This window comes from Trachypithecus francoisi, unplaced genomic scaffold (genome assembly GCF_009764315.1).
Source record: "Trachypithecus francoisi isolate TF-2019V2 unplaced genomic scaffold, Tfra_2.0 Lachesis_group13, whole genome shotgun sequence".
NCBI lineage: Eukaryota > Metazoa > Chordata > Mammalia > Primates > Cercopithecidae > Trachypithecus > Trachypithecus francoisi.
In genome coordinates this window covers 9,642,704-9,663,002 of record NW_022681458.1, presented here as the reverse complement: position 1 = coordinate 9,663,002, position 20,299 = coordinate 9,642,704, and the positions used below count along the sequence as shown (strand labels likewise).

At 45.6% G+C, this 20,299-nt stretch overlaps 1 protein-coding gene across 2 annotated transcripts in view; it reads left to right on the top strand.

Annotated features, from left to right (window-relative positions):
* ARMC9 (armadillo repeat containing 9) overlaps positions 1-20,299 on the top strand; it is a 188,546-nt gene that overhangs the window by 60,346 nt on the left and 107,901 nt on the right. For both annotated transcript variants that reach the window (XM_033229873.1, XM_033229874.1), the window contains exons 10-14: positions 573-607; positions 2,958-3,072; positions 6,887-6,979; positions 16,931-17,021; positions 18,875-18,998. In XM_033229873.1, the coding sequence (XP_033085764.1) occupies positions 573-607; positions 2,958-3,072; positions 6,887-6,979; positions 16,931-17,021; positions 18,875-18,998 (458 nt within the window). The remainder of the gene's footprint in view (positions 1-572; positions 608-2,957; positions 3,073-6,886; positions 6,980-16,930; positions 17,022-18,874; positions 18,999-20,299) is intronic.

Sequence of the window (20,299 nt, the reverse complement as noted above, 5' to 3'; positions counted from 1 at the left end):
CAGAGCAGCCTCTACAGAGTTTTGCTTGGAGTGATGTAACATCAAACCAGGGCTGGGTAGGCTGTGAGCTGGATCAGTGGTGTGTAACTTTAGTTTGGGTTGATTTTTACATCATGTGTGACTTTGGTTGGTGAATCCTGGTGGATTAAAACTTTGCACATTTGGGCTGGGCGCAGTGCCTCACGCCTATAATCCCAGCACTTTGGGAGGCCGAGGTGGACGGATCACGAGGTCAGGAGATCGAGACCATCCTGGCTAACACAGTGAAACCCCATCTCTACTAAAAATACAAAACAAAATTAGCCGGGTGTGGTGGCGGGTGCCTGTAATCCCAGCTACTCGGGAGGCTGAGGCAGGAGAATGGCAGGAACCCGGAAGGCGGAGCTTGCAGTGAGCCGAGATTGGGCCACTGCACTCTAGCCTGAACGGCAGAGCAAGACTCCGTCTCAAAAAAAAAAAAAAAAAACCTAACTTGCACATCTGTTGATTACATGCTATTAGGGTGATTTGGGATCTGTGCATTGCTCTCAGTGTTTAACACCATCTGTTTTCTTCTGTCCTCTTCCTCCCAGGCATCCACCATGTTACGAGCCTCCTTGGCACCCATGTAAGTAACTACTCTTAGGAATTTTTATTAAGGAGAACAGCAATGTGTAAAATGGGAATTCAAAATGTCTTTAATAAACACTCCACAGCCTAGCTTAGAGGAATGCCTTTGAGCTAGAGCTACATGTGAATATTAAAGGAAATACGAGTAATTATAAGTAATGTTGTTAAACTAGAATTACCTTTTATTGCATGTGTGTGTTTTGTTTTTTTTTTGAGACAGAGTTTCGCTCTTGTTGCCCAGGCTGGAGTGCAGTGGCGCAATCTCAGCTCACTGCAACTTCCGCCTCCTGGGTTCCAGCGATTGTCCTGCCTCAGCCTCCCGATTATAGGCGTATGCCACCACGCCCAGCTAATTTTGTATTTTTATTAGAGACAGGGTTTCTCCATGTTGGTCAGGCTGGTCTCGAACATCCAACCACAAGTGATCCACCCCCTTTGACCTCCCAAAGTGCTGGGATTATAGATGTGAGCCACCGTGCCCAGCTATCTTATATTGTTAATTCTATTCTTTTGGTAAGGAAGCCTCATACGAAAAAAACTGTAGAATTGTTCATATGGTATTGTATAGAAATAAATTTAATCTACTATCATAGTGCAATCCACAGAGTGTTGCACTGTCTAAATTTGTGTTGTCTGCTGGTTCACACTGTGATCAGGGCCATGGGCAGCCCTGTGTATGCCTGAGCACTCCTGTCCTGATGAGTTGGGCTGCCCCCCTTGGGAGTGTCTGATGCTGTGGTGGCAAGGGAGTTGAGAACCTTTGACTTGGACATGAGGACCAGGGTGGCTTCTGGGACCCTCTGAGCCAGCTTTGCGGGGGAGGAGGGGAAGATAGGGGTGCTGTGTGATTCCTCACAGCATTCCTCCTCCCTCAGCCCTGCCTGAGTCTGACCTTGACCCCACGCTTTAGTCTCTCCTACCCTTTGGCAGCAGTGTCACTGCACAGACTGCTAGGGTTAAAAGCCCACTCCTGCTACCCTCCCTGGTACCAGGGATTACTTATTTAATTTCTTTGTGCCTCAGTTCCTCACTTATAAAAGAGGAGAATCATAGTAATTCTATTTTAGGATTGTTGTGAGGATCAAAATTAGTTAATACATGTACAACACTTAGCATTTGGCGTAATACTGTAGTATTACACCAAAATGAGGAAACCATCATTAATACGGTACTGTAAACTAGACTGCAAAGCTCATTTAGTTTCACCAGTTTTTCCACGCCCTCTAATCTCCTTTTCTACAATAAAACAACAACAAAACAAAGCATGAAGACACTTGTTTTAGCAACAAGGAAGCTGAGGTGATTCCTTTGGTTTCTGGCTGACCGAAAGTGAGTGGCGGGGCAGTCTGAGCTGTGTGAATCTCAAATCCAAGGTCTCTCCTCACTGAAACCTGGCTCCCCAGAGGTCTTTGCAGTCTCCCTGAGGAGGGTCTGCAAATTGTCCTACAACCCATCTCCTGCCTATGTTCCCATGCTGCTTCCTGACCACACCGTCTACCTCCTCGGAGGGCTGAGCCACCCACCTAATTACTCTTTTTTTCTTTTTTTTCTTTTTTTTCTTTTTTTTGAGACAGAGCCTTGCTGTGTCTTGCCTAGGCCGGAGTGCATGGTGCAATCTCAGCTCACTGCAGCCTCCACCTCCTGGGTTCAAGTGATTCTTCTGTCTCAGCCTCCCGAGTAGCTGGGACTACAGGCGTGTGTCACTATGCCTGGCTAATTTTGTGTAGAGACGGGGTTTTACCACGTTGGCCAGGCTGGTCTCGAACTCCTGACCTTAGGTGATCCACCTGCCTGGGCCTCCCAAAGTGCTGGGATTACAGGCGTGAGCCAACATGCCCGGCCTCTGCCTACTTACTCTTCACACTTGTTTTCTGACTGTCGTTCATATTCCGCCAGTCCAGTCGCTCAGGCTTGAGGGGAACACTGGCTTCAGGTGTTTAGGTAGAACTCTTGGGGCCTACTATGCTAATTGTCTTTGAACTATATCCAGAATTCTAAACAGAGCTTCGGTGGAAAGTCAAGATGCCCCCAAGGTGATTTCCTCCCCACCCTAGGGAGGTCTGGCTGAAGGTGAATGTAGGGGTTTCTAAATCTGTTCAGACAAAGACTCCTTGTTTTAGGAAAAATGTTAAACAGAACCTAAGTCCATCCAACAGAACAGGCAGAGCTGAGCTGGTTGAAGCTGAGGTAGGAGCCTAGAACCCAGCCCGCCCTCCAAGTGGAAGCCGGGAGGTCTTGCTGGGAGCCCAGGGGAACAGCAGGCTCTAGCTCGGGTGTCTTGATGCTCAGGAGGTGTAATGAACATGCCCTTTTGCCCTTCTCTTTCTCTTTGAACTTGTGTTGCTGAGTGGGAAATTGAAGGATGTCCCATTACTGCCCTCCTTGGATTATGAGAAACTGAAGAAGGATTTGATTTTGGGGAGTGACCGCTTGAAAGCCTTCTTGTTGCAGGCTCTACGCTGGGTAGGTACCTTTGTCTTAAAGTTAGAAAACAAAACCAAACCAGTGCTGATTTCTTGGCTGGCTACCTTGCTTGTATCTTTTAACCCATCTTCCAGAAATCATTCTTCCCCGCTGTCTGCTGACACCAAGAACGGAAGTCAAAAGCCACTTCTGAAGATAGCCTGGGCCTCCTTTGAGAAACTCCTATATTACGGCAATTGTGATGTAATGAGTTAGGTAAATGAATTTCAAGGCCTGAGAGACTGCACCTGCGTGTAGCCCTTTCCTGGCCATGAGCCCCACTCTACTTGTGGGGGCCCGCGTGTGAGTGCATGGAGTCAGGGTTGCCCACAGTCCCACAGAGGTTCTGTATCCAGGCACTGCCGTGTGGGCACCCTGGAGAGGCACCAAGGAAAGAACTCCTGCTCACAAGGCCTAAAGGAAGTGGCCTGGTCCCCATCGTTACTTTTCTCCCTAGTGTTCAGATTGAGTGCAGTTGAAGTCAGCAATTGATTCTCAAGCTTTTTAGTGTCAGACCCCTTTCCACTCTCAAAAATTACTGAGGACCTCAGAGAGCTTTCATTTATGTGAATTTTGTCTACCAATATTTACAGCATTTGAAATTAAAACTGAGAGGTTTTACCAGGGCATGGTGGCTGAAGCCTGTAATCCCAGCATACTGGGAGGCCGAGGCAGGTGGATCACCTGAGGTCAGGAGTTCAAGACCATCCTGGCCAACATGGCAAAACCCCATCTCTACTAAAAATACAAAAAATTAGCCAGGCATGGTGGCGGGTGCCTGTAGTCCCAGCTACTCAGGAGACTGAGGCAGGAGAATTGCTTGAACCCGGAAGGCAGAGGTTCCAGTGAGCCAAGATCACACCACTTCACTCCAGCCTGGGCGACAGAGTGAGACCCCATCTCAAAAAAAACCAAAAAACAACAAACGCTGAAGATTTGAAATATATGTTTATTAATTCATTTAAAATGAGCAATAATGAATGACATGTTAACATAAATAACATTTTTTGTGATGAATGCTACTTTCCAAACAACAAAATTATGAGAAAAGCAGCATTGTTCTGCAGTTGTCTTTAATGTCTGGCTTGATGGAAGACAGGTGGATTCTTATATCTGCTTTGTGTTTGTCAGTATCACACTTCATATAGCCTCCCAGAGATTGATCATAAAAAAGGCATTGTCATATCTTAGTATTATGAAAATTGTGACCTTGCAGACCCTCTAAAGGGCTTGGGGGACCTCTCAGGGTTCTCTGTACCACACTGTGAGAACTGCTGACTCAAGCCAACACTGATTGAGCCAGCAGTTCTTTCACTGAACAGTCCATTCTAATTCATTAGCATCAGACACCTTCATGGACCCCCGAATTTCAAGGTATCTTGGCATAAGGATCCTTAACAATTTCCCATCTGTGGATAGAAACAGTTCTCACATGGCCGGGCACAGTGGCTCAAGCCTGTAATCCCAGCGCTTTGGGAGGCCGAGACGGGCGGATCACGAGGTCAGGAGATCGAGACCATCCTGGCTAACACGGTGAAACCCCGTCTCTACTAAAAATACAAAAAACTAGCCGGGCGAGGTGGCGGGCACCTGTAGTCCCAGCTACTTGGGAGGCTGAGGCAGGAGAATGGCGTGAACCCGGGAGGCGGAGCTTGCAGTGAGCTGAGATCTGGCCACTGCACCCCAGCCTGGGCAACAGAGCAAGACTTCGTCTCAAAAACAAAAAAAAACAGGCCGGGCGCGGTGGCTCAAGCCTGTAATCCCAGCACTTTGGGAGGCCGAGACGGGCGGATCACGAGGTCAGGAGATCGAGACCATCCTGGCTAACATGGTGAAACCCCGTCTCTACTAAAAATACAAAAACTAGCCGGGCGAGGTGGCGGGCGCCTGTAGTCCCAGCTACTCGGGAGGCTGAGGCAGGAGAATGGCGTGAACCCGGGAGGCGGAGCTTGCAGTGAGCCGAGATTGCGCCACTGCACTCCAGTCTGGGCGACAGAGCGAGACTCCGCCTCAAAAAAACAAAAAAAAACAAAAAAAAACAAAAACAGTTCTCACTTGCATGCTTCTATGATAGTGCCTCCTGAAGTATGTCTTGAGGACTCGAACGTATCCAGGATCCACAGGAAGAGTCCTATGGACAAGCAGTGATGTCTGCTCTGGTTTTGTTTGGGTCAGGACTAGAGTGGGTGGGGCAGCATGAGTCATCCACAGTGGCCATCTCCTCCCTGGCCATTTGCCTCTCTCTGCTCAAGCTCTCAAACTCATCTTTTATGCGGCTCTTGGTTTACTGACACTGCACTTCCTCTCAGTCCGTGCTACTCCTGAGCCTCTTGCTGAGACAGGGTATTCCTTTGCTGAGAGAGTGACATCCTCACATAATAACCAGGAAAGGTGAACAGGTTTCTAATGTTTTTGTCTGTGTCCCTCTCCAGTGCCCCCACCCGGCTTCTTGCCCCTGCTTCAAACTCAGTGAACTCAACAGAAGGGTAGCAGCACCCCAGTGTGACATTCCAGGCACACCCTGGCCATGATGGTCACGTCTGTTGGCAGTGCCTGCTCTGGAGGCCTTCCCGGCTCTCCTTCCAGCCCAGGGCGTCTGATGCTTTGGCCTGTGCTCTTGCCCATGCTAAGAACCAGCATATTCCTTGCACATCCATCTTCTCTTTGGCTAGAAGCAGGGCTTACAGCCTCAGGATTTTTATCTAGTAGGATTTTCCTGAAAGAACAAGGATATTTGTTCACTCTGTTACATTCATATCCCACCTCACACCTGTACACACCCATGTGCACACATACACACAGCCATTATACTAGCTCTGTGGACACTGCATAAATTTTTACTTGTAGCAACATGACAGACTTACTGCTTTCTAAAATCTACAAAATTCTAGCCAGCTACCTCTACACTCGTGTGCACGTACGCACACATGCACACACACGCATAGGCACATGCACTGTATCACTCTGTCATTCCCTATAGGATAGGATAGAGTGAATTTGTTGGCAGAGCATGCATTCAGAGTGCTCGGCAGTCAGCCCTGGGCTCCTCCCACTGAGCCCACGCCACTGTGCCCTGTATTGTACTTCCCTGAGCTAGACCTCACTTCCCTATCCCCCACCGTACTCACGCTCCCCTGTGCTGGTTATTAGGCAGCATTTCCTGCAGGGGCCAGCTTCTGAGCCCATTTATACAAGAAATGCTTCTCTGGGCATGGATGAGCTCTTCCATATCTGCACACTTGCAGTCCGAGCATTTTGCTGCCTCACTTCTCTGAAGAGTTCACATGTATAAATTGGCTCCCTGTGTCACCCATTAAGAAGCACATGATAGGTTCTTTTTTTTTTTTGAGACGGAGTCTTGCTCTGTCACACAGGCTGGAGTGCAGTGGCGTGATCTTGGCTCACTGCAAGCTCTGCCTCCTGGGTTCACGTCATTCTCCTGCCGCAGCCTCCCGAGTAGCTGGGATTATAGGCGCCTACCACCACACCCAGCTAATTTTTTTGTATTTTTAGTAGAGATGGGGTTTCCTCGTGTTAGCCAGGATGGTCTCAATCTCCTGACCTTTTGATCCACCTGCCTTGGCCTCCCAAAGTGCTGGGATTACAGGCGTGAGCCACCGCGCCCAGCCCACATCAAAGTTTCTTGTTTTGGTTGGCCGGTTAACTTGCCACCACCTCCCCAGCTGAATATTACTTACTTTGTTTGCTTAAATATGTAGTTACTGATAACTGCCATTTAAAACACGCCTGCTATGTGAAACTTTTCTCCATGGTAAGACTTAGGTCTTGCTGCTTTTGTTTCTCCTTGCTCCAGCGCTTGACCACATCCCATCCTGGAGAGCAGAGGGAGACGGTTCTGCAGGCCTACATCAGCAACGACCTCTTGGACTGTCATAGCCACAACCAGGTCGGTAAGAGGTGGGCCAGATCCCGGCCACGGCCTTCAATTCTAGGGAATGATCTCAGTAGATGAGGGAAGCTTTAATTTGTATACACATTTTCAGCATTGTAACTTTATGTCAGCCTTGAGCTCATGAGGTCTTTTGCTCACCCTAGGCATTGGCCTACTTTTCGCTTCTAGTGAAGAGTTCTAAACAAGTTAGAACTGCTTGATTCATCATCTCTGGAGCTCTTTTCTGCCGTTTTTCCTTTTCTCAAATTCCCAACTCTTTACCTCACCTCACTGCTTGCCATGAGTCCTGAAAACTGAATATGACTTTGGAGGGACAAGGTAAATAAACAAATCCAGGTTGTTTACATCTGGGCCTGACGAAAAATGTCTTGAACACAGTACTTACGTACAGTTTTGGACCAGATAGGTCTACTGATCCTGTGGGAAAAGTATGAGATTTGGGGTAAAATAAACTGGCTTTCAAACCTCTGCTCTACCACTCATTAGCCAGGTCACCATAAGCAAGTTACTCAGTCTCAGGCACCTCCTCATCTGGGCAAGGAGTTGCGCCTGCCTCGGGAGGTTGTTGGGATGGTTACGTACAGTCATGTGTGGGAAGTCCTTAGCCCCATGCCTGGCACCAGGTAGTCACTACATGGTCTTTCTCTTCTGTCCTTGCCTCTCCTGTCTGTATCTGCACCAATCTTCACTGGACAGGAGGAGGATCAGGATTTTGAATTTGGCACATGTTAAGAGGGTACTACATTTTGTTATTTGGTTGAATTTTTATCCAGAGTGCTGTAAAAATGTAAAGCTGTGGTTAAACTTCACAATGTGTGCACTGAGTGGAGTACCAAATAATCTGAATGCTCACTGATTAAACAGCTGTCGTAGGCCATTTCCTGCTGCTATAACAGAATACCACAGATAGGGTAATTTATAAACAGTCCAAGTGTATTGTGCTCACAGTTCTGGAGTCTAGGAAGTCCAAGAGCATGGCGCCAGCATCTGGCAAGAGTTATCCCAAAGCAAAAGGCAGAAGGCAAAAGTGAGCATGCAAGACAGAGAATGGGGGTTGAAGCTGTCTTTTTATCAGGAGCCTACTCACACAATAACTAACCCACTCCAGCAATAATGGCATTAATCCATTAATGCCTAATGTCCTCTTAAAGTTTCCACCTCCCTGTACTACTACACTGGCAATTAAATCTCGATGTGAGTTTTGGTGGGGACATTTAAACCATAGCAGCAGACCCTGGGAAAGTGATTTATACATTCATCTGTTGTGCATACAGGCAATACAATTTGAGTTTTGAGTTGCCAGTTTACTCTCTGAATGTAGTCTTAATGCTCTCATGAAAGGGTTGTGTTAAGTTTGAAAATACTCTTATATTCTTGACTTATTTTCTTGCCTTTTTTTTTTCTGTTTGGATTTATAATGGCATTGAATCCAGCCTACAAGGCATGAAGCACCTGAATAATATATTGTTATAACTTCCAAACTCAAATTCAAAGAGTAAAGTCAATACTGATTATTTCTAACGTTATTTCATTGAGTCGAAGATACACTTTTCCTCTCCATTTTAACATCTTTGCTATTAGGGTGTATCTGACAGTCAGTGGCATATTATAGTTTAATTGGCAGTGTTTTTTTCCTTTCTTGATTATGTATAAAATAAGAATGTGTCCTCTGATGAAAGGTGTGTTGGGTTTTGTCATCTGTGGTTTTTGTCAAAAATGCAGTGAACTCTGTAGCCATTGAAGAGAGTGATTTCTTCCTCAAGTCACTATATGTAATTGCTGTGGTTTACTTATATGTATATTTTGAGATGGAGTCTCACTCTTGCCACTACAGTGGCGCAATCTCAGCTCACTCTAACCTCCACCTCCTGCGTTCAAGCAATTCTCCTGCCTCAGCCTCCTGAGTAGCTGGGATTACAGGCGCCCGCCACCACACACAGCTAATTTTTGTATTTTTAGTAGAAATGGGGTTTTACCGTGTTGGCCAGGCTAGTCTCGAACTCCTGACCTCAGGTGATCCATCCACCTCAGCCTCCCAAAGTGCTGGGATTACAAGCGTGAGCCACTGCCCCCAGCTATGGTTTATTTATTTATTTTGAGATGGAATTTCACTCTAGTCACCCAGGCTGGAGTGCAGTGGCACGATCTCGGCTCACTGCGACCTCCATCTCCTGGGTTCAAGCGATTCTCCTGCCTCAGCCTCCCGAGTAGCTGGGATTACAGGCATGCACCACCACGCCTAATTTTGTATTTTTAGTAGAGACGGGGTTTCTCCATGTTGGTCAGGCTGGTCTTGAACTCCTGACCTCAGGTGATCCACCCACCTCAGCCTCCCAAAGTGCTGGGATTACAGGCATGAGCCACTGTGCCTGGCCTGGTTTATTTTTTTAGGAAGAAATGAGCTGCTGGGTGCAGTGGCTTACGCCTATAATTTCAGCACTTTGGGAGGCCAAGGTGGGCAGATCAGGAGGTCAGGAGATCAAGACCAGCCTGGCCAACATGGTGAAACCCTGTCTCTACTAAAAATACAAAAATTAGCCAGGGATGGTGGCACATGCCTGTAATCCCAGCTACCCAGGAAGCTAAGGAAGGAGAATCACTTGAACCCGGGAGACAGAGGTTGCAGTGAGCGGAGGTGGCACCACTGCATTCCAGCCTGGCGACAGAGCGTCTCAAAAAAAAAACAAAGAAGAAATGAGCTGAACCCTTGAACACTTTTACACTGCTGGTGGCAATGTAAATTAGTACAACCACTATGGGAAACAGTATGGCGATTCCTTAAAGAACTCAACGTAGAACTACCATTTGGTCCAACAATCCCACTACTGGCCATCCACCCAAAGGAAAAGAAGTCATTATATGAAAAAGACACATACCCACACGTTTTCATTTTGCAATTACAAAGATTTGGAACCAACCTAAGTGCCCATCAACAAACGAGCGGATAAAGAAAATGTAGTATATATACAGCATGGGATACCACTCAGCCATAAAAAGGAATGAAATAATGTCTTTTGCTGCAACTTGGGTGGAGCTGGAGGCCATTTTTTTTTTTTTTAGACGGAGTCTCGCTCTGTCGCCCAGGCTGGAGTGCAGTGGCCAGATCTCAGCTCACTGCAAGCTCCGCCTCCGGGTTCACGCCATTCTCCTGCCTCAGCCTCCCGAGTGGCTGGGACTACAGGCGCCCACCACCTCGCCCGGCTAGTTTTTTGTATTTTTTAGTGGAGACAGGGTTTCACCGTGTTAGCCAGGATGGTCTCGATCTCCTGACCTCGTGATCCCCCTGTCTCGGCCTCCCAAAGTGCTGGGATTACAGGCTTGAGCCACCGCGCCCGGCCTGGAGGCCATTATTCTAAGTGAAGTAACTTAGGAGTGGAAAACCAAATATCATATGTTCTCACTTATAAGTGGGAGCTGAGATATGAGGATGCAAACAAAAATGTTATAATGGACCTTGCACAGATGGCAGTGTTCACTGTACCCAGTGGGTGCACCGAAGACTCAAAAGTCACCACTAAATAACTTATCCCTGTAATTAAAAACCACCTGTACCTCACAAACTTGAAATAATTTTTTTTTTTTTTTAAAGAAAGAAGAAATAGGCTGGGTGTGGTGGCTCATGCCTGTAACCCCAGCAGTTTGGGAGGCCCGAGGTGGGCAGATCACTTGAGGTCAGGCGTTCGAGACCAGCCTGGCCAACATGGTGAAACCCTGTCTCTACTAAAAATGCAAAAATTAGCCAGGTGTGGTGTGCACACCTGTAATCCCAGCTACTTGGGAAGCTGAGGCAGGAGAATTGCTTAAACCCAGGAGGCAGAGATTGCAGTGAGCTGAGATTGCACCACTGGACTCCAGCCTGGGTGGCAGACTGAGACTCTATCTCAAAAAAAAAAAAAAAAAAAGAAATGAGTTGAAGTTCTCTTAAGATGTCAGAGAATCTGCAGGGCAGAAAGACTCCTTGCCCAACATGGATGCTGTGTCACTATGGGACCAAGGTAAACTAGCCTGTACAGACAGGAAATTGAACTCGGTCCATTCCTCTCCCGTAGTGGTTCTCAAAGTTTAATGTGCATTGTTATCTTCTGGAGGTCTCATTAAAACAGATCACTGGGTCCCACCAACAGTTTTCATTCAATAGGTCTACGGTGGGGCCCATGGATTTTCATTTCCGGCAAGTTTTCCTGTGATGCTAATACTGCTGGTCCAGGATGCTTTGAGAATTACAGCTCGAGTATTGGGGGAACCCACCCCCAATACTTCAACGTGGGTTCTTTCTATTTTCCATAAGTGTCAGCTGGCTGAGAAATAAAGAGAGACAGTATAAAGAGAGGAATTTTACAGCTGGACCGCCAGGGGTGACATCACATATTGGTAGGAACATGATGCCCGTCTGAGCCTCAAACCAGCAAGTTTTTATTAAGGGTTTCAAAAAGGGAGGGGGTATAAGAACAAAGAGTAGGTATAAAGATCACATGCTTCAAAGGGCAAAAAGCAGAACTAATAAGGGTCTAATGAAGATCACATGCTTCTGAGGGAACAGGACAAAGGGCAAAAGCAGAACTACTGATAAGGGTCCCACAAAAATCACGAGGGCAAAGGGCAAAAGCAGAACTACTGATAAGGGTCTATGTTCAGCGGTACATGTATTGTCTTGATAAACATCTTAAACAACAGAAAACAGGATTCAAGAGCACAGAGCCGGTCTGACCACAAATTTACCAGGGTGGAGTTTTTCCCCACCCTAGTAAGCCTGAGGGCACTGCAGGAGACCAGGGCATATCTCAGTCCTTATCTCAACCACCTAAAGCAGACATTCCCAGACTGGCCATTTACAGACCTCCCCCCAGGAATGCATTCCTTTCCCAGGGTGTTAATATTCCTTGCTAGGAAAATAATTTAGCGATATCTTCCCTACTTGCGTGTCCGTTTGTAGGCTCTCTGCAAGAAGAAAAAATATGACTGTTTTTGCCTGACCCTATAGGCAGTCAGACCTTATGGTTGTCTTCCCTTGTTCCCTAAAAATCGCTGTTATTCTGTTCTTTTTCAAGGTGCACTGATTTCCTATTGTTCAAACACACATTTTACAATCAGTATGTACAGTTAACACAGTTATCACAGTGGTCCTGAGGTGACGTACATCCTCAGCTTGCAAAGATAACAGGATTAAGAGATTAAAGACAGGCATAAGAAATAATAAAAGTATTATTTGGAAACTGATAAATGTCCATATTAAAATGAAATCTTCACAATTTATGGTCCTCTGCTGCAGCTCCAGCCGGTCCCTCCATTCAGGGCCCCTGACTTCCTGCAACACTTGAGACCAAAAACTTGAATGGAGCCAAATTTAATGAAATTATAGAGAACTGAATTTTTCATTTTTAGCTGAATTCTTAGTTTCTAGACTTCATAAATATCTCCCTTCATATCTCTAAGCATCTTACCCATTTTTAAGTGTACAGTTCAGTAGTATTAAACGCATTCATAATGTGCAACCATCACGTGCCATCCATCTCCATAAATAACTTTTTTCATCTTGTAAAACTGAAACTCTGTAGCCATTAAGCAAGAATTCTCCATTTCCCCCTACTCCAGGTCCCTGGCAAATTCCCATTCTACTATCTGTCTCTATGATTGTGACTTCTCCAAATACCTCATATAAGTAGAGTTGTACAGTATTTTTCTTTTTGTGACTGGCTTATTTCACTTAGCTAATGTCCTCAGATTCATCCATGTAGCATATGTCAGAATTTCTTTCCTTTTTAAGGCTAATATTTCATTGTATGGATGGACTATATTTTGCATATCTATCTGTTCCTCCATCAGTGGACATTTGCATTGCCTCCACCTTTTGGCTACTGTGAATAGTGCTGCTGTGAAGTGTGCATGCACATCCTGACTGTTGTGTTAATCTACCCCTTGCTTTTTCTTTATAGTTTTCCCATCTATGTATATATCCTGCATAATACAGCATTTGCTTTTGTGCTGAGTAGCAAGCACCAGCCTCGCTCTGCAAGGAAACAGGACTGTGCCCGTGTTAGATGAAGTTAGCTAGGAGAAGATGGCATAAACCAAAGTTTGGGATGACATTTGGACATAGTTTCCCTGAGCACTTATTGATCCGCTCCGGGAACATTGGTCATCAAAGGTGGGAGACAGTCCTGGGAAACATAGAGCGTCTGGCAGAATTGATAGGTCGGCCAGGTACCAGTTGTCCAACAGCAATATTTATTTATTTTTTAATTTTTTGATACAGTCTCACTCTGTTGCCTAGGCTGGACTGCAGTGGTGCGATCTTGACTAACTGCAACCTCTGTCTGCTGGGTTCAAGCAATTCTCCCACCTCAGCCTCCTGAGTAGCTGGGACTACAGGTGCGTGCCACCATGCCCAACTAATTTTTGTGTTTTTTATTACAGATGGGGTTTCGCCATGTTGGCCAGGCTGGTCTCGAACTCCTGACCTCAGGTGATCCACCCGCCTCAGCCTCCCAAATTGCTGGGATTACAGGCATGAACCACTGCACCCGGCCCAGCAGCAATATTTATGCCCAAGGGCAACGGTGAGCTGCTCTGTATTTTGTCTCGTAAGCTCACCTGATCTCCTAGTTCTCAGGGGTTGATCACTTGAGAACACTTCTGTGGCAGTAGAAAGACTGTTCACAGCTAATCCACAAAGCAGGGCATGGAAAGGGGAGCCAGAACTTCACTAGCATGTGTTCAGGGTTGTCCAAATGCATATAAGTCTGGGCTCGACTCACCAGCTATTTTGTTCTCTGTTTAAAAATTAGGACATGGTGCACTGCTTTGGAACATGGGCAGCATTTACTAAAACTGAATACCCGTGTCCTAGCAAAGCCACTCCTAAGTAAGCCCTAACCAAAACGTGCCCATATGTTCACTAAAAAATATGCAAGAATATTCATAGCTGCACTTCTAGAACCAAAACATGGGCTGCAACCCAAATGTCCATCAGCAGTAGAGTGAATACCTGTGATGTGTTTGTAAAATGGGATACCTCGAGCAGTGAGAAGGAATACAGCAGAGATCCTGGGTGAATATCTCAAACATATTGTTGAATGAAAAAGTCAAACATAAGAGAATATATAATATATGGTTTCATTTATCAAAAAATTTAAAGCCAAGCAACATGAATCTGTGATGTTAGAAGCCAGGAGAGAGGTCACCCTTGGTTTGGAATGGGGTTCTGGAAGGGCTTTTGGGATGATGGTCGTGTTCTGTTTCTTGATCTGTTTACTAGTTAGCCACATGTTCACTTTGAGAACACTCATCAGGCTGTACTTGTGATCTGTGCAGTGTCCTGTGTAGATGCTATACTTCAACAAAAATTCGACCGAAATTGGTGTAATGGTAACCGGCATCTTGGGGATGACAGCCTTTGATATGTCGCCCTCTTGAATCAGCTGAGTTTAGTCTGGAAAACATTCTGGTGCGTAGCTGCTGTCCAGGAGTCTCTTCACCAAACATGTGTGGATTCCTTTCACCTCTTTCCTGAATTGGATCTCTGTTTCCAGTGTCTGATATTATCTTATTTATTGACTTGTTCTCTAGGTTGGTGGAACACATCCTTTAGTTAATAGCATCTAGAGAAAAAGTGCACATGAAGTATATATTTTGAGATCATGTATGGTCAAGAAATGTCGTCATTCTTTGTATAGAATCCTAGATTGTAAATAATTTTCCTTCAGAATTTTGAAGACATTACTCCATTGTCTTTTAGGTTCCAGTTTTGCTGTTCAGAAATCCAAAGCCAGCTGGGTACGGTGGCTCATGCCTATAATTCTAGCACTTTGGGAGGCCAAGGCAGGAGGATCGCTTGGGCCCAGGAATTTGTGAGCAGCTGAGAAAAAAAAAAAATTTTTTTTAACCAGACACGTTGGCATGCGCCTGTAGTCCCAGCTAACTCAGAAGGCTGAGGCAGGAGGATTGCTTGAGCCCAAGAGGTTGAGGCTCTGAGCTGTGATCACACTACTGCACTCCATCCTAGGCAACAAAGTGAGACCTTGACTCAAAAAATTTAAAACAGAAATCCAAAGCTATTCCAATTCTTTATCTTTCATATGTGACCTGCTTCTCTCTCGAGAAGCATATTGAATCTTCCCAGTTTCCCACTGACGTCCTTCATGAGGTATATTTTAATCCATTGTTTTGAGCACTTTGTGGACCCTTTCAATCTGACAGCTTCCATTTTGGGAACTTTTTCTTGAGTTATTTTGTTGAGGATTTCTTCCTTCTGTTTTCTGTGTTCTCTCTCTGAATGTTGAACCTCCTGAACTGGTTTTCTATTTTTCTTATAGTTTCGCTCATATTTTCTACTTTTTGTTCCATTCTTTGGGAGATTTCTTTCTGTTTTTTTTTTTTTTTTTTTTGAGACTGTCTCACTCTGCTGCCCTGGCACAATCTCAGCTCACTGCAACCTCTGCCTCCTGGGTTCAAGCAATCCTCCTGCCTCAGCCTCCCAAGTAGCTGGGATTACAGGTGTGTGCCACCATGCCTGGCTAATTTTTGTATTTTTGTAAAGATGGGGTTTCACCATGTCGGCCAGGCTGGTCTCAAACTCCTGACCTCGAGTGATCTGCCCACCTCGGCCTCCCAAAGTGCTGGGATTATAGGCATGAGCCACCCTGCCCAGCCTCCCTAGAAGATTTCTTCATCTTTATTTTCTGACCCTTCTGTTGAAACTTTTATTTCCTTTTTGATAGCTTTCTCTTGTTTCATGGATATAATACAGTTTCTTATATCTTTGAGGATATTAGTGATGAATTTTTATTTAATTTTTAGTTTTCTTCTCCCTGCACAGTCTCATTTACTCCAAGCCCGCCCCCGCCCCATTTGTTCTGGCCTCCTGGTAGAAACTCTTCTCGGATGTCTGGTAGTCCTTGATGATCTCCTAATGAGAGATTTGGAGTGAAGGGGACTACAAAGCCATTGAGTGTGATGGTGGGGCCTGTCGATGGATAACTCCATCCAGGGGGATCTGGGTGGGCCATTTGCTGGGAACCTCTGATTTCATGGTCTCTCGTTCTTTCCCCTTGCGCTGGTCATTTCACTGTGAGAATAGTCTTCTAATCTTGGGCCTAGAGGGAAAGGGTCTGGTTGCCAGGGTCCTGGGAGCCAAGTTTTGGGGTGGCCCTCTGTTCCACATTCATTCTGCATTTAGACACTAACCCCCCTCTCCATTTTGTTCTAGAACCCCTGCAACCCTTGCTCTCCTCTGCCTGGTGTCCCCCATCCACAGACCCTTTTTGTCACCCTCACAGGGGAACACCCTGTCCCCTGCCCCGTGCTGAGAGGTGCGCAGGACTCACATGAGTGGGATCCAGCTGCTGCTTAAGCAACTTCCATTCATTCGTCTTTATTTTTCTTCAGCTCTTAAGCCCTTTGAGGAATGAATAATGGAAACGGTAATTCCACAGTGCCCGTTGCTGCCTTGACATTTGACCTTCTTGGGCCTGCTAAGCTTCTTGCCATGCTGCATTCCCACTTCCAGAATTGTGGCGGTATTGTTTCTCGTGCTCTTCTCTCCGTCCTTGGGAATTATCTTTTTTAACGGTCCATTTATTGTAATTTTACTGTGGTTTAGAGGGAGCCAAATTAGGCATGTGTCTTGGATCTGCCATTCTAACCTGGAAAACAGCAGCAACGGTAACAGCAAACAGGACTGCTTCCTTTGTGCCAGTCACTGTTCTGAGGGCTTTGTATAATTAATTCATTTAATTTGGAAATCTGACTTAACTTATTTTTGCCAAGTCTCATCAAATTTCAGCTGGAAATCAAGGCTTCCAGATGAAATGTTTGGCTTTAGTCTGTTTATTTCACCTCTAATAAGTTCAGGCAGAGGAAGAGAACTACCAGACCCAAAGAGGAGACATATGTTTATCTCTCCCTTTTCTTAACCTTGTTGTTTTTCCTCTTGACTCTTTCCCCCAGCGGAGTGTGCTTCAGTTGCTGCACTCCAAGAGTGACGTGGTGCGGCAGTACATGGCCAGGCTCATCAATGCTTTTGCGTCACTGGCAGAAGGTGAGACATCAGCTTTGCTTCAAAGAGAAGAGCTTGGTCATATTGGTGTGCTTTTTCCTTTGAAAATGAGCGTTCCTCCCAAGTTTCTTGGAGATGACGCTTCCTCAGTTTGTTACTGTTTAATTTATCTAAGGTCTTTTGTGAAAATTAATTGTTGTCATATTGCTTTCATTTATGTCACAGCACATTTAGACAATTTTGGGGTTTATTTTGTAAACCTCCCGGTTTTATTTTATAAAGCTTTCTGGTTTTGTAACATAGCAACATTTTATATTGCTTTCAAGTATATCACAGGTAATGAATGCATTTTCTATAATTTCCTACTTAAGGCAAAAATACGTGAAACAATTACGGCAAAATAAGCTTAGTGAAACAAAGCAGACGCCAATAAACACTGCACCATTTCCTTCAGAAGACTATGACCTCTTAAATCAAAGGATTTGAAAACTCTGAAAATAACATGCCCCCATAACTGAATTTAAAATGATTTTGCAAAGTGCCATTATCTTCCATAAGTTCTTATTTATTTGAGCTTTTTATAATGTGAATAAAGGGAGTTTTCAAATTATGAATATATGATACTCCAAAACTTTGTTCATTTGTTCGTTCATTCTTCCCTCCTTTTGGCAGACATTTATGATACGCCAGGATATGTTACTAAGGACCATTCATATGATAATACTGTTGAAACTTATGTCTGAAATTAACATCTTCCATATCAATTCAGAAGTCCACAGCAGGCTAGTGACCATTCTGGGCTTATTACAGGGTCCCAGGTATGGCATCCTGCTTCTTCTCCAGGCCTTGTACAGAGAGTGTGGACAGAAGCATTCCTTGGCTGCCTCTGTTGTGAAGACTTAAGGACTCATAACACACACATCTACCCCTCTTTGCTCCTTGTAGATCTGACTGTTGGATTCAGGATTTCATGGAAAAAAAGGACAGTGCTTCCCACAAGAACACAGCAATGAATTATGTTTAGCTCACAAGAAGAGTAGTTTTTCTAGTCATCAGATATTTCATTGAATAAAACCAACTTTTGGAAGAAATATCTTTTAATAAGTTTTGTGGGGGTTTTGTGTTTTTGTTTTTGTTTTTGTTTTTGTTTTTGTTTTGAGACAGTGTCTCACTCTGTCACCCAGGCTGGAGTACAGTGCCATGATCTCGGCTCACTGTAGCCTGAACTGCCCAGGCTCAAGCAACGTTCCTCCCTCCTCAGCCCCACAATTAGCGGGGTCGACAAGTGTGCATCATCATACCTGGCTAATTTTCCTTCGTTTCTGTGGAGATGAGGTTATGGACCCTGTTGTCCAGGCTGGTCTCCAATGCCTCAGCTCAAACAATCCACCTGCCTCAGCCTCCAAAAGTGCTAGGATTACAGGCATGAGCCACCTTGCACAACCAGTACGTTTTTGTTTGTTTGTTTGTTTGTTTTGAGATGGCATCTCGCTCGCTCTGTCATTCAGGCTGGAGTGCAGTGGTGCGATCTCGGCTCACTGCAACCTGCCTCCCAGGGTCAAGCAATTCTCCTGCTTCAGCCTCCCGAGTAGCTGGGTTTACAGGCACCTGCCACCACGCCCAGCGAATTTTTGTATTTTTAGTAGAGACGGGGTTTCACCATGTTGGCCAGGCTGTTCTCGATCTCCTCAGGTGATCTGCCGGCCTCAGCCTCCCAAACTGCTGGGATTGTAGGCATGAGCCAGTGCACCCTGCCCAGTAAGTTTTTTAGAACATAAAATTACCCAAACTCTACTGTGTTATGTGCAAAGTAAGTTTTCATGGAAAGTGGTTTTGTAGCATACCAGATAAATTATTTCTGTCTTTCACCTGTTTCCTCTCGGGTGTATCATCAGGTCGCCTCTACCTTGCCCAGAACACAAAGGTGCTGCGGATGCTGGAGGGAAGACTGAAGGAGGAGGACAAGGACATCATCAGCAGGGAGAATGTTCTCGGGGCCCTGCAGAAGTTCAGCCTCAGGTAATGATCGTGCAGTAGGTCGCGGCGTCTCCTGTGAGATCAGATTGAATTAAAATTCCCATGGCAACCCAGGAGGTAGATGGTATTTTTCCACTACACTTTGGAGAAGTTGGATGACTCTGTAAGACAGAACTAGAAAGCTTATCTCTAATCCACTAAACTATCCTGCTTGAAACTGCTGGAGATGGAGGAAGACATTTTCAAAGCACCATTGGATTTTCCTAATGGACATTATCAAGTGCCAGCCATGCAGGATTGTGTCTCGGGGCATGTGCAGGGCTTAGAGACAGATACATGAATCAGACCTGATAGAGCCTCAGCCCTCAAGTTACTTCCAGTCCCCTATGGAAGCCACACACATGAATGCACATCCCAGCAGAGTGTCAGAGGCAGCCCTGTGGAAGTCAGGGTTAGGGCCTTCTGACCTTGTCCATGATCCCAGCAGCCCACCCCATGGGCTCAGCCTAGACTGTCATGACTTGGAGCCGATGGGGCTGGGCTAATTTCTATATTTTTAGTACAGATGGGGTTTCATCATGTTGGCCAGTCTGGTCTTGAACTCCTGACCTCAGGTGATCCGCCCACCTCAGCCTCCCAAAGTGCTAGAATTAACAGGCGTGAGTCACCGCACCTGGCCCCATAGTCGTCAGTTAACGGCTTTGTTGAGATGTGTTTACACACCATAATATTCCCCCATATTAAACATACAATTGAAGGATTTTTAGTGTACTTACAGAGTTGTGCAGTCACCACCACAATCCAGGTTTAGGACATTTCCATCACCACAAAAAGAAACCTCATACCCATTTACAGTCACTCCTCATTCCTACCCACAGGCCCTGGTAGCCACAAATCTGCTTTCTGTCGATTGACTTGTACTGGACGTTTCATATAAATGGAATCATGTAGCGTGTGCTCTTTTGTGACTGGCTTCTCTTACTTAGCATCGCGTTTGCAAGGTTCATCCATGTAGCAGCATGTGTCAGGGCCTCATTCCTTTTGTGGCTGAATATGATACTCCATTATGGCTACACCACATTGTTTTGTTTTTTTGTTTGTTTTGGAGACGGAGTCTCACTCTGTCGCCCAGACTGGAGTGCAGTGGCGCAATCTCGGCTCACTGCAACCTCCACCTCCCGAGTTCAAGCAATTCTCCTGCCTCAGCCTCCTGGGTAGCTGGGATTACAGGCGCGCACCACCACACCCGGCTAATTTTTGTATTTTTAGTAGAGGGGGGTTTCACCATGTTGGTCAGCCTGGTCTCGAACTCCTAACCTCATGATCCACCCGCCTCGGCCTCC